At 35.8% G+C, this 12,777-nt stretch overlaps 2 protein-coding genes across 2 annotated transcripts in view; one reads left to right on the top strand and one right to left on the bottom strand.

Moving 5' to 3' along the window:
* Positions 1-17: 17 nt before the first annotated feature.
* aifm2 (AIF family member 2) lies at positions 18-7,689 on the bottom strand. Its single transcript, XM_083922866.1, has 9 exons — positions 7,583-7,689; positions 5,424-5,618; positions 4,733-4,848; positions 3,927-4,046; positions 2,987-3,079; positions 2,477-2,585; positions 1,758-1,910; positions 1,157-1,357; positions 18-432 (listed from the first exon to the last, which is right to left on the bottom strand). The coding sequence occupies exons 2-9, from the start codon at positions 5,596-5,598 to the stop codon at positions 281-283; spliced, it is 1,119 nt and encodes a 372-aa protein (XP_083778992.1). The 5' UTR covers positions 5,599-5,618; positions 7,583-7,689; the 3' UTR covers positions 18-280.
* A 2,105-nt stretch (positions 7,690-9,794) lies between these two features.
* Positions 9,795-12,777, top strand: part of ninl (ninein-like) — a 35,964-nt gene continuing 32,981 nt past the window's right edge. Inside the window, exons 1-3 of the mRNA XM_083922859.1 lie at positions 9,795-9,916; positions 12,274-12,485; positions 12,615-12,711. Of these exons, the coding sequence (XP_083778985.1) occupies positions 12,303-12,485; positions 12,615-12,711 (280 nt within the window). The 5' untranslated portion in view covers positions 9,795-9,916; positions 12,274-12,302. The remainder of the gene's footprint in view (positions 9,917-12,273; positions 12,486-12,614; positions 12,712-12,777) is intronic.

The following is a 12,777-nucleotide window of genomic DNA, read 5'->3' as shown; positions in this document are numbered from 1 at the left end:
AGTGAAACACAAAGATCTTTGGGTTTCAAATATTTTTATTTATTGTTTGAAAAAAATATAATAAAGAAACTGTTTATAAGTTTGTGCTTTGTTTCTTATTTTTCAGGCAGATTAAATGTTTAATTGGCACAGAAACGGTTTAACTTACAATAATAACTTTATATCCTGTTAAATAATCACATTTAATTTAAACATTCAGTAATTAAGTTTGAGTTAAACCTTTAAATAATCACATTAAAGCCTTAAATAATCAGCTTAAACGTTTCCTGAGGTGAGTGAGTCACGGCTGCGTCTGCTGCATCTCCCTCCAGCTCTTCCACAGCAGCAGATCCCGACTCTTCCCCAGAGCAACAAGGCAACGGGGCAACCTCCACCCGTTAAACTGACCAACGCCGTCATCACGGCCCATTGCCAGCAACATGGTGACGTTACCTAGCAACCAGTAACCCCATCGGTCAACCAGCAACCAAAGAAAAGCAACAAAGACAAGCAACCAGCAACACTGACGGGCAACCAAGAACAAAGACAAGCAACCAGCAACACTGACGGGCAACCAAGAACAAAGACAAGCAACCAGCAACACTGACGGGCAACCAAAGACAAGCAACCAACAACACTGACAGGCAACAAAGACAAGCAACCAGCAACACTGACAGGCAACAAAGACAAGCAACCAGCAACACTGACAGGCAACAAAGACAAGCAACCAGCAACACTGACAGGCAACAAAGACAAGCAACCAGCAACACTGACAGGCAACAAAGACAAGCAACCAGCAACACTGACAGGCAACAAAGACAAGCAACCAGCAACACTGACGGGAAACCAAAGACAAAGACAAGCAACCAGCAACACTGACAGGCAACCAAGAACAAAGACAAGCAACCAGCAACACTGACAGGCAACCAAAGACAAGCAACCAACCACACTGACAAGCAACCAAAGACAAGCAACCAGTAACAAAGACAGGCAACCAAAGACAAACAACCAGCAACACTGACGGGCAACCAAGGACAAAGACAGGCAACCAAGAACAAAGACAAGCAACCAGCAACACTTACAGGCAACAAAGACAAGCAACCAGCAACACTAACAGGCAACCAGCAACACTGACGGGCAACACAACAAAGACAGACAGACGTGTGTGTGTGTGTACCTGTGTGATAGGACGTCAGCTCCTTTCCGCTGAGGCTGTTGGTGATGTTGCTAACGGCGACGGCAGCGTGCAGCTCGGCGTGGTACGCCATCTTTGGCTCGTTGACGTTGGCGCAGTCGCCGACAGCGTAGACGTTGGAGAAACCTTCCACCTGCAGGTGGTCGTTCACCTTCAGGGCGCCGTTATCGGCCAGACAGCCAGCTGTCGACAGCAACACGTCAACTGATCGCTCAACGGTTTTATGTGACTAACTGATAAAGAGGACGTGTCAGCTGATGGTGGCGCTACAGGAAACAACGCTACATCATCGTCTCTGATCCAAAATGGTGGACAGTGAAAAACAAACAGTGGCCTCTAGTGGCAGACGGTGAAACTGCGCCCCACAGACGAATATGGGACTTTTACTCACATTCTTGCTCTTTACTTTAATATTTTGTTTTAATTTTTACAAATCAAACAATCGATAAATAGCAGATTAATCCATAAACCAAGTTCTCAACCAACTACAGCAGTGAGATCCAGCTTTTACATGAATGCATTAATATTAATATATAATATAATTTATATATAACAGTTCTCCCTCGTACTATCTCGTACTCACAGAAGCTGGAGGCGTAGGCTGCAGAGCTGATCTTCAGTCCCGTGCAGCAGATGATCAGATCTGTGGTCAGAGTGTCTCCTTTATCTGTGGTCACCACCGTGTTCCTCTGGGTCATGTTCAGCTGCAGCTCCGGCAGGTTCGACACTTTCTGACCTGAAACGCACACAGAGCTTTAGAAACACTAACAGATCCATGAAGAGACACACAACGACCACAGAGAGACATAAAACGACCACAAAGACACAAAACAACCACAAAGAGACACAAAATGACCACAGACACACAAAACAACCAAAAAGAGGCAGGAAACGACCACAAAGAGGCACAAAATGACAACAAAGGCACACAAAACAACCACAAAGACACAAAACAACCACAAAGAGAAACAAAATGACCACAAAGAGACAAAACAACCACAAAGAGACACAAAACAACCACAAAGACACAAAACAACCACAAAGAGACTCAAAACAACCACAAAGACACAAAACAACCACAAAGAGACACAAAACGACCACAAAGAGACACAAAACGACCACAAAGAGACACAAAACAACCACAAAGAGACACAAAACAACCACAAAGAGACACAAAACAACCACAAAGAGACACAAAACAACCACAAAGAGAAACAAAACCACCACAAAGAGACACAAAACAACCACAAAGAGGCACAAAACGACCACAAAGAGACACAAAACGACCACACAGGTATGTACCCAGCAGCAGCTCCACTCCTTTCTCCAGCAGAACCTCCTTCGCCTGCTGTCTGACGCCGGGACGCAGCTCCGGGTCGGCGAGTGCGATTCTGCTGTGGATCAGAACCACCTGAACACCAGAGACACGGAAGAATGAACAGTATTTATTCATATCTATCTGAATAAATAAATAAATAAATAAAGGAGAAAAGGGGGGGTTCATAATTAATACAAATAATCAAAACAGTATTATTCATATCTATCTATTTCTGTGACATTTGATCAATTTAATTCATATTTTATATTGTTTTTGGTCCATTTAATGTCAAATTAACTCATTTATTTATTAATTTATTTTATTTTGTTAAGCAAGGTCTGTTGCGTATTTTATCATTATATTTAAATAAAATAATGATAAAATACGGCAAAAATACAGTTTTACACATTAAGTACTGAAATAATAATTAATACTTTTACTGAGTGAGGTATTTTCATTTCAGCACATTTCTACGTTAAAGGATCAGTCGTCACCTTCTTGTCGGGATACTCAGTCTTGATCTCGGCCGCCATCTCCACACCGGTCGACCCGCCGCCGACCACCAACACCGAGTCGGCTGCCTGCACCTGCGCGCACACACACACACACACACACACACACACACACACACACACACGCACACACGCACGCACGCACGCACGCACGCACGCACGCACGCACGCACGCACGCACGCACACACGCACGCACACACGCACACACACAGTTAAATGGTTTGAAAATTACACAATTGTGTCCAAGCTGTTTATTTTCTGACTTCATGACTTTACAAAACGGTGTCCCTCAAGGGTCCATTTTGGGACCTATTTTATTTATTTTCTATATTAATAATTTGTGTAGTAATGTCACAAATACAAAATTTTATTTTGCACATACACGAGCACGAGGCCTACGGCGGTTCTGAGGTCATTTCCTGTGCGCCTGTTGGGACGTAGAAAAAAGAAGGAGGGACCATGCGCGGACATTTAACAACAATGGCGGTGAAAGGTTCACGTTGGTGTGATGCGGAGGTGGAGTGTTTACTGCAGATTTGGTCGATGAAAAGATTCAAAAACAGTCGACAAGACGCACAAAAACTCAGAGGTCTACGGAAAGATCTGGAAACAAAGCCACGCATCGCCATGACGTCATCAATGCGTGTGACGTGTTACGGCGTGATGACGTATAGGCAGCAAGAAGCATTTTGTGCGATGTGTACGCACAAAACCCACGCACGCCCTCTTCCAATTTAACTAGGTTTACTTTTTAAATACAATACTGTCTCTGAGCACTGATCTCCTCCTTTATTTTTTTTAAATGTTGTTTTATTTTGTTGATTTTTCATGTTTAGTTGTGTGTTGTTTGGTTTTAAATGTGAAACGCACACACACACATGCACCACGCACTCACACACACACACACGCACACACACTCACCTGCTCGACGAAGTCCTCGTACGTCTGGATGGCGGTCTGATACGACGCCACGGTGTTGAACTTCCCGGGGAACGCTCCGTCGGTCCCGGTGCACAGCAGCAGGTGGGAGTAATGGATCTCCTGCAGATGAAAAATAAACACATTAATAATTAACTCAATATGACATTAAATGGACCAAAAACGTATCCATTAATTAATGAATTCACTCAATTTATATTTGTTTTATTAAACTTTTAAAAGGATTTTACTTTTGTATTAATTCCTATTAATATAATTTACTTTATTTATTATTGTTAATCGTATTATTTTTATTTATTTTCAAATACATCTATTAATTTTTCTATTAAATAACTGAATGACAGCCTCATCATTTGCATAATTCAGATGTGCATAAAGAAATGTATTAAGAAATCACTGAATGGATTAATAAAACAATTTAAAATAATAATTAATAAATAAATTAATGAAAAAATGAACTGAATACATTTAAAATTTAATAAATATATAAATAAATAGAAAAATAAATAAATAAAAAAGAAAATGGGGGTTCATAATTCATACAAATAATTAAAGACGCATATAATTAAAACTATTAATTCATTTTTTTATGTGACATTTGATCAATTTCATTCATTTTATATTATTTTTGGTCCATTTAATGGTAAATTAACTTGTTTATTTATTTGTGTATTTCATTTTGGCATTAAGGTCTCTTGCTTTCATTATATTTAAATAATATATATATATATTTATATAAATAGTAAAATAATGATGATATAATGTTTATACTTATATAAATGCCTCACCCTCCCTCCCTCCAGGACGACCGCCTGTGTGTCGGTGTCGACGCGTTGAACTCGACCCTGAACGAAACTGTCTCCAAACGTCGCAGCGTACGGGATGAAGGTCCTCCGGGCGAAGCCTGCGGATGGTCAGAGGTCAGAGGTCAGAGGTCAAAGGTCGCACTGTGACATCATCACACACACACACACACACACACACACACTGTGTTCAAACCGTAAATACTAGAATTGAAATGTAAAGAAAAATCAAAAGGACAAAAAAAGAAAACCTGAAAAATTAATAAATAATAAACAAACAATGAATAAAAATAACATCAGAGCAACAAATGTGAGATTAATCAAATAAAAAATACAAACAAAAAAAAATAATTTATAGAAAAAAGCCTGAAAAAATAACATATAAAAACAAATAACGCAAAACTTATAAAATAAAAAATGATAAAGTCACTAAAAAATAATCTAAAATTGTAAATGTAAAGAAAAATAAAAAATAAGAAAATAAGAATAAAACCTGATAAAATAATAATAAATACGACATTATTTTGTAAACAAAACTAATAAATGATGAATAAAATCAGAATGGGTCAATATCTAAAAATCAAAAACGATCCTGAACTTGAAAAACAAACCAAAGTAAAATGTAAGTTTAATAAAAGTTTATATTATAAATGTAATAAAAGCTGCGGTGTGTCACCGGGCTGCACGGCGGCCCTGAGCGCCGCCACGTTGTGGTGAAACGCGTCTCTCATGTCGATCAGAGTGAAGCTGAGTCCTGCAGATTTCAGCCGCTGAGCCGCCGCGACGCCTCCGAACCCGCCGCCGACGACCACGACGTGGACGCCCTCCACCGTGGACGCCTGACCCCCCATCTCTGCGCACACACACGGACCTTTACGGGAGACATGAACAAGACGACTGGAGCTTTAGTTATCAATATTATCAATATTATTAATGCAGCTGCAGGTAAAAGGGTGTAAATGTTTTAATTTAATACCACTTACTTTTACCTTCTTTATTTAACTAAATTTATTGTTTACTGTCTATTGTTTACTTTCTACATTTAACTAAGAGTTTATTGTTTACTTTCTATATTTAACTAAGTTTATTGTTTACTTTCTATATTTAACTAAGAGTTTATTGTTTACTTTCTATATTTAACTAAGTTTATTGTTTACTTTCTATATTTAACTAAGTTTATTGTTTACTTTCTATATTTAACTAAGAGTTTATTGTTTACCTTCTTTATTTAACTAAGTTTATTGTTTACCTTCTTTATTTAACTAAGTTTATTGTTTACTTTCTATTGTTTACCTTTTATATTTAACTAAGTTTATTGTTTACTGTCTATTGTTTACCTTCTTTACATAACCAAGTTTATTGTTTACTGTCTATTGTTTACCTTCTTTACATAACCAAGTTTATTGTTTACTGTCTATTGTTTACCTTCTTTACTTAACTAAGTTTATTGTTTACTGTCTATTGTTTACCTTTTATATTTAACTAAGTTTATTGTTTACTGTCTATTGTTTACCTTTTATATTTAACTAAGTTTATTGTTTACTGTCTATTGTTTACCTTCTTTACATAACCAAGTTTATTGTTTACTGTCTATTGTTTACCTTCTTTACTTAACTAAGTTTATTGTTTACTGTCTATTGTTTACCTTTTATATTTAACTAAGTTTATTGTTTATTGTTTTACTTTCTTTATTTAACCAAGTTTATTGTTTACTGTCTATTGTTTACCTTCTTTACTTAACTAAGTTTATTGTTTACTGTCTATTGTTTACCTTTTATATTTAACTAAGTTTATTGTTTATTGTTTTACTTTCTTTACATAACCAAGTTTATTGTTTACTGTCTATTGTTTACCTTCTTTACATAACCAAGTTTATTGTTTACTGTCTATTGTTTACCTTCTTTACATAACCAAGTTTATTGTTTACTGTCTATTGTTTACCTTTTATATTTAACTAAGTTTATTGTTTATTGTTTTACTTTCTTTATTTAACTAAGTTTATTGTTTACTGTCTATTGTTTACCTTCTTTACATAACCAAGTTTATTGTTTACTGTCTATTGTTTACCTTCTTTACATAACCAAGTTTATTGTTTACTGTCTATTGTTTACCTTTTATATTTAACTAAGTTTATTGTTTATTGTTTTACTTTCTTTATTTAACTAAGTTTATTGTTTACTGTCTATTGTTTACCTTCTTTATTTAACTAAGTTTATTGTTTACTGTCTATATTTAACTAAATGTATTGTTTACCTTCTATATTTAGCCAAGAGTTTATTGTTTACTGTTTATTGTTTACCTTCTTTATTTAACTAAGTTTATTGTTTACCTTCTATATTTAGCCAAGAGTTTATTGTTTACTTTCTATGTTTAACTAAGTTTATTGTTTACTGTTTGTTTTCCTTCTATATTTAACTAAGAGTTTATTGTGTACTTTCTATATTTATTATGTTAAAAGTTTATTGTTTATCTTATATTGTATTCTTTTAAACCTCCTTTTTTGTGTTTTATAAGCTGCTGTAAATCCATGTTTCTTGCTGGAGTTCCTCTCAGATGGATGAGTAAAGAGAAGTCTAAGTTAAATATCATATTTCACTGAATTTTCCTGCATAAATGAATAGTTCTGCACGTTTCAGAAACATTTTAAACGCAGTATTTTAACTCCTGTATCTCTCAGCAGACTCCTTCTGCTCTCAGGAGCAAAGATCTGGGGTAAAGAGTAGAAACATCTCTTCTTCTTCGGCTGTTTTCAGCATCATGTGGTGTTTCCTGTTGCTTCATCCTGACACTTACAATCAGCTGTTCTCTAACAACACAAACCGGAAGTGAACTCACGTGCAGCAGGTAGAGATGTTTGATTAATTGGTGTTGAAGTCTCGAGCCGGTCCTCCTCGTGGATGTTTTATCAGGTTATTTAACTCATTCACGGTCCTCCTCCTCCTGATTCTCGGCTTCCTGCTCCCCTGAACGCCCCTCGGACGACACCGACCTCTCCACCAATCACAGCTCAGGGGCGGGCTCTTGTGGTGCCTTCAGGTGCTGTAGGAAATATTGGAATCTTACAAAAAAGTTCACTTTTTGGTTTAAAAAAAAAACAACTTTACAGAGTTATAAATCATTAAAGAGACATTAAAGTGACATTATTTTTGAAAAAATGAGAGAAAAGATGATGATGATGTCTTTATTTTAAATAATCTTATTGTATTTGAATGCAGCAGCGCCCCCCAGCGGCTGAACTCAACAGTTTATTTTATTTTTCAAAACTTTATTCAGAACATTTAGCAACTAAAACATTAGCAACATAAAAAGATAAAATAAACATAAAAATAAATAAATACAAAAATAAAATAAATTGCGCATTACAAATACAATAAAGTAAAAATATTAAAGGCTTTTTTTTTTAAACTAGGGAGAAACACAGTTTAATTAGTTAGAGGACTCAGTGGGGTTGTGTTTAAAATATTATATTATTTTTTGTGATTTAGTTCCATTCATCAATTTTAGAGATTTAACACATATTTTAAATTAATTCAATGAAAAAAACCGTTTCGCTTTATTCACCTCTACTTCCGAGCGTCGTCAAGTTGCCATGGTGACGCAGTGAAGACCGGAAACGATCCGCGCTTTTATTTCATTCAGAATAAAATAAAAAAGTTTGCTGAAAACTGTTGCTTGAACAAATTATACTTACTATGTTGCTAACCATAATATCTACAGAAAATAAGGATGTTGCATTTACTGTAAAAGTATATTAAATACATTAGTTTAATAACAGGATGGAACAACAACAATGCAGGACTGAAGACTCTGTGCTTTTATTGTGATGTTATTTTGCATGCTTCACAACACCAAAAGGATATAATAAATTTAATTATATTTCTATTCTTTAGCTGTTGGTTGTGAAAGAAATGTGGAAACAATTTCGAGCACTTTGCAAACCTTGAAAACGCAGCATTTCATGCATTATCAAGGATTTCAAGCAGCCGTACGGACCCTGAATATGTTTATGTGTATGAATTTTAATGTGCTTTTGTGTTTGCAATTGCTGTTTTTAAAGGTGCTATATATAATTACACATATGTATATATATATGTAATATATATATATATATACATACATTTGTATACATAAATGTGTAGGGTGATTTATAGATCGTGGGGATCGTAGGGTCGTGGTGTTGTTGCTGTTGTTGTTGTTGTTGATGTTTATGATGATGATGTTGTTGTTGATGACAATGATTTAATGATAATGATAAATGCACTTATGCACTTTGAGGGTACCCACTTAACATATTAAATGCACTTTATGAGGCAGCACGAAATGATACTGGGGATGATTAAGAATTGTATAGATTTTACTATTTTTTATTTTTATTTTATTAATTAATTTATTGTTTTGTATGTATGTCTCTCACTGCGAATTTACCTGTGGAAACAAATAAAGAAATCTATCTATCTTATTTTTATTTATCTAGTTAATCATTTAATTCATTAATTAATTCGTTTTAATCATTTCTACTCTTATTATTTATTCTTATTTCACCCCCTCCTTCTCTCCCATTTTAACTTATTTATTAATTTTATAATTTTATTTCTTATTTATTTACTCTTATTTTAACTAATTCTACTGGACATTAATACAGCGCATTTTCAAAGTCATATGTAAGGAAATGTTTTGTAAAACGTTTAAAATGTTTAAATAAAAGTTTAAAAAAAAGATGCTATATAAATACAGTTATTATTATTATTATTATTATTATTATTATTAGAGGCGTCTTAATAGCTTAATAGTACTGTTTGCCCAGTGACAGTCAATTAATAACCATTTAAATAAAGAATAAATACAAATAAAATAAATAGCTTAATAGTAGTGTTTGCCCAGTGAAAGTCAATTGATGATCATTTAATCAATTGTTATTATCATTATTATTATTATTATTATTATTGTTAGAGGCGTCTTATTTTGAAACGTTTGACCGGAAGTCCCTCTCCGTTGTTACCGTTAGCTTGAGGACGGTTGGTCGGTCAGACTCGGTGCCAGCCTGCCCCGTTACTCTCGGTTCATGTCGGCGGTGTAGCGGCGGACTGTCCGGAGCTCCACGCACACATCCATGGAGGAAACGTGAAGTTTTCCCGGAGAGTTACCGGAGGAGGAGAACTTTTTACCGCGGTAAGAAACCGAACTCACCGCCGCCGTTAACGGTTACTCACCATCAGTTTAGTGTGTGTGTGTGTTGTGGTCACTTTGCCGCGAGCCTTTTGTTCCTCGCGGCGCCGTTCCCATGGTGAAGCTTCATCAGCTCGCGCGAAACACCGTTTATTTACTGTTACGTCACTGCGGCTGTTTTAACTGGAAAATAAGGACTTTTAATATTAATATTATTTTTAATAATAATACTTTTACTGAAGTGTTGTACTTAATGATTTCTACATGTTGTACTTTATACGTCTGCTCCACTAGAAGCATGTAGATGCTCACAGTGTAGAAATATATAGAAAAACATAATTATGTTATTACACTAAATATATGAGAACCTCAGTTAAACCTAAATAGTGCTGCTTGTCCAGTGTCAGTCAATTGCTGACCATTTAAATAAAGAATAAATAAATACAAAATAAAAAGCTTAATAGTACTGTTTTCCCAATGTCAGTTCATTTCTGACAATTTAAATACATATTAAATAAAAATAAAATAAATAGCTTAATAATACTGTTTTCCCAGTGTCAGTCAATGATGACTATATAAATAAATACAAATAAAATAAATAGCTAAATACTACTCTATGTCCAGTGTCAGTCAATTGCTGACAATTTAAATACATATTAAATAAAAATAAAATTAATAGCTAAATAGTACTGTTGAGTGTCAGTTAATTGCTGACAATTTAAATAAATATTAAATAAAAAATAGAATTAATAGCTAAATAGCACTGTATGTCCAGTGTCAGTCAATTGATGACCATTTAAATACAAATAATTATAAAAAATAATAGCTAAATAGTACTGTATGTCAGTCAATTGATGACCATTTAAATAAAGAATAAATACAAATATATTAAATCGCACCATAAAAATACACTATTTCTGCATTATATGTATATGTTTTCACATAAACAATGATATAAGCTGATAGTTACATTACATTAAGACATTATAAATGACAGTATGCATGTTTGAAAGCATGTTTCTGTGTGATGCTGATGGAGCTGATGGTGCAGCAGGAGCAGGGGGATAAGAGGAGCACAGATTAGTGATTATATAACAGAAACACAGCAGATGTGTTCCAGCTAAACAACACGGTTTACTGTTTATCTGTCAATACACGTTCAATAAAAACCCTCTTTTATGGACAGAGCGTCTTTAACTTCCACTGTGACGACTCACTCGCATATTTCCCGTATCTCTGGTGCAGTTTGAAATATTTCAGGCATCTGAAACATTATTGGTTAAGGACGAAACCCACAGAGAAGGACACAAACCTCTCCCTGTTTGATCCCTGTTCTCTTTTTATTATATTATGACGAGTGTCTGATGTGTTCTGCTGTAAATCTGACAAAGCAATGCATTTCATTTACAATTTTCACTGCAAAGCGACACCAGTTTAAGTCTGAAATGAACATATAATGTCGCGTTAATCCACATAATTTAATATCATCTTATCTTATCTCAGTACATATCAATTTATATCTTTATATCAGGGCTCAAAATGCTTTTTTCTGCGTTCATGCACTTAAAAAACACAGTTCTTACTGAACCATTTGTCCTTCTCTCCTCATTTTTTTTTTTATAAATAAAAATAGTTAGGAGAGGTGTGTCCTATCTGTCGAGTGCAGGGATGCATTTTGTGTCAAATATGTTTTATTTTGATATAAATTTGAATCACTGGGTCGTTAAAAATGCCATTATTTTCTATTTAAATATTGATGTTGTTTAAAAAAACTATGCTACATGAATAATTAAGCATCATTTTAACTATTTCTGGCAACTCAGCGTGAAGTAATATTGTCATATTTAAACAGTAAGACATTATACTAAGACAGAATATAATCAGGTTTTTAAACTGCATGTAAACGCACTGATTTTCTCACATTAAGTTATGTTTAAACATCACAATATTGCTTCATGTTGACCGGCCAACAGTAGTTAAAATGATGCTTAATTAGTCTTATAGCACCCTTATTTTCAGCACTAATGTTTAGTTCAATAACAAAAATTTTAATAGAATACGGGCCGATCCCAGGTGACATCAGGCACCAGGACGCCAGTTTATCAACAGACAGACAACCATCCACATTCACACCTACGGGCAATTGAGAGCCATCAATTTACCTGACAGGTGCATGAGAACAAACTCCACACGGAAGGGCCTCAGCCGGGATTCGAACCAGGGACCGACAGGGCTGACCACCACAGCACCGTGTCGCCTGAGAATTGCACGTCTCATATTTTGCATGCACTGAACATGCACGTGGTAAATGTTGTGATTTTTCCCCCCTTTAATACGTGCTGGGATGTTTTCCCCTCCAGGTGTTGGCGTTGCAGCGTGATGTGTTGTGATGGAGGAGGCGGAGCACAGCCACTACGTCGCCCAGCTGAAGGTGGAGTTCGACAGCTGCGACACCACGGCCACCGGCTTCCTGGACCGAGAGGAGCTGACGGTGCTTTGCAGAAAGCTGCAGCTGGACGCTCACCTGCCGCTGCTGCTCGACACGCTGCTGGGGGAACGCACCTATGCCAGGGTACCGCCCACACTTCTAACCCTAACACACTTCTAAGGAATAATATCTGCCAAACAAATCAATCAATGCAGGTTTAGAAAAATGAATAAAACTTGAACACGATTGAGATGAATTGTCTTTGACCTTCAGGTGAACTTTGAGGAGTTTAAAGAAGGCTTCGTGGCCGTTCTGTCTCGCTCTCTGGACTTCAGCACGTCAGAGGATGACAGCAGCTACCTGGAGCCAGGTAAGACCCGAGAGAGGAGGAGCTGTTTTTATCACAGGAGCCAAGAAGTGTGGGGATGTTTTTATG

Source organism: Echiichthys vipera (genome assembly GCF_963691815.1).
Source record: "Echiichthys vipera genome assembly, chromosome: 11".
Lineage (NCBI taxonomy): Eukaryota > Metazoa > Chordata > Actinopteri > Perciformes > Trachinidae > Echiichthys > Echiichthys vipera.
The sequence above is the reverse complement of the archived record's forward strand: the minus strand, read 5'-3'. Positions and strand labels throughout refer to the sequence as shown.

Excerpts from the sequence above, each read along its gene's own strand:
- aifm2 (XM_083922866.1), bottom strand. The coding sequence starts at position 5,598 with ATGGGGGGTCAGGCGTCCACGGTGGAGGGCGTCCACGTCGTGGTCGTC. Across the intron at positions 4,047-4,732 it reads TCGTCCTGGAGGGAGGGAGG|GAGATCCATTACTCCCACCT; the intron begins GTGAGGCATTTA and ends TTTCATCTGCAG. Across the intron at positions 433-1,156 it reads GCTGACGTCCTATCACACAG|GTAACGTCACCATGTTGCTG; the intron begins GTACACACACAC and ends ACTGGTTGCTAG.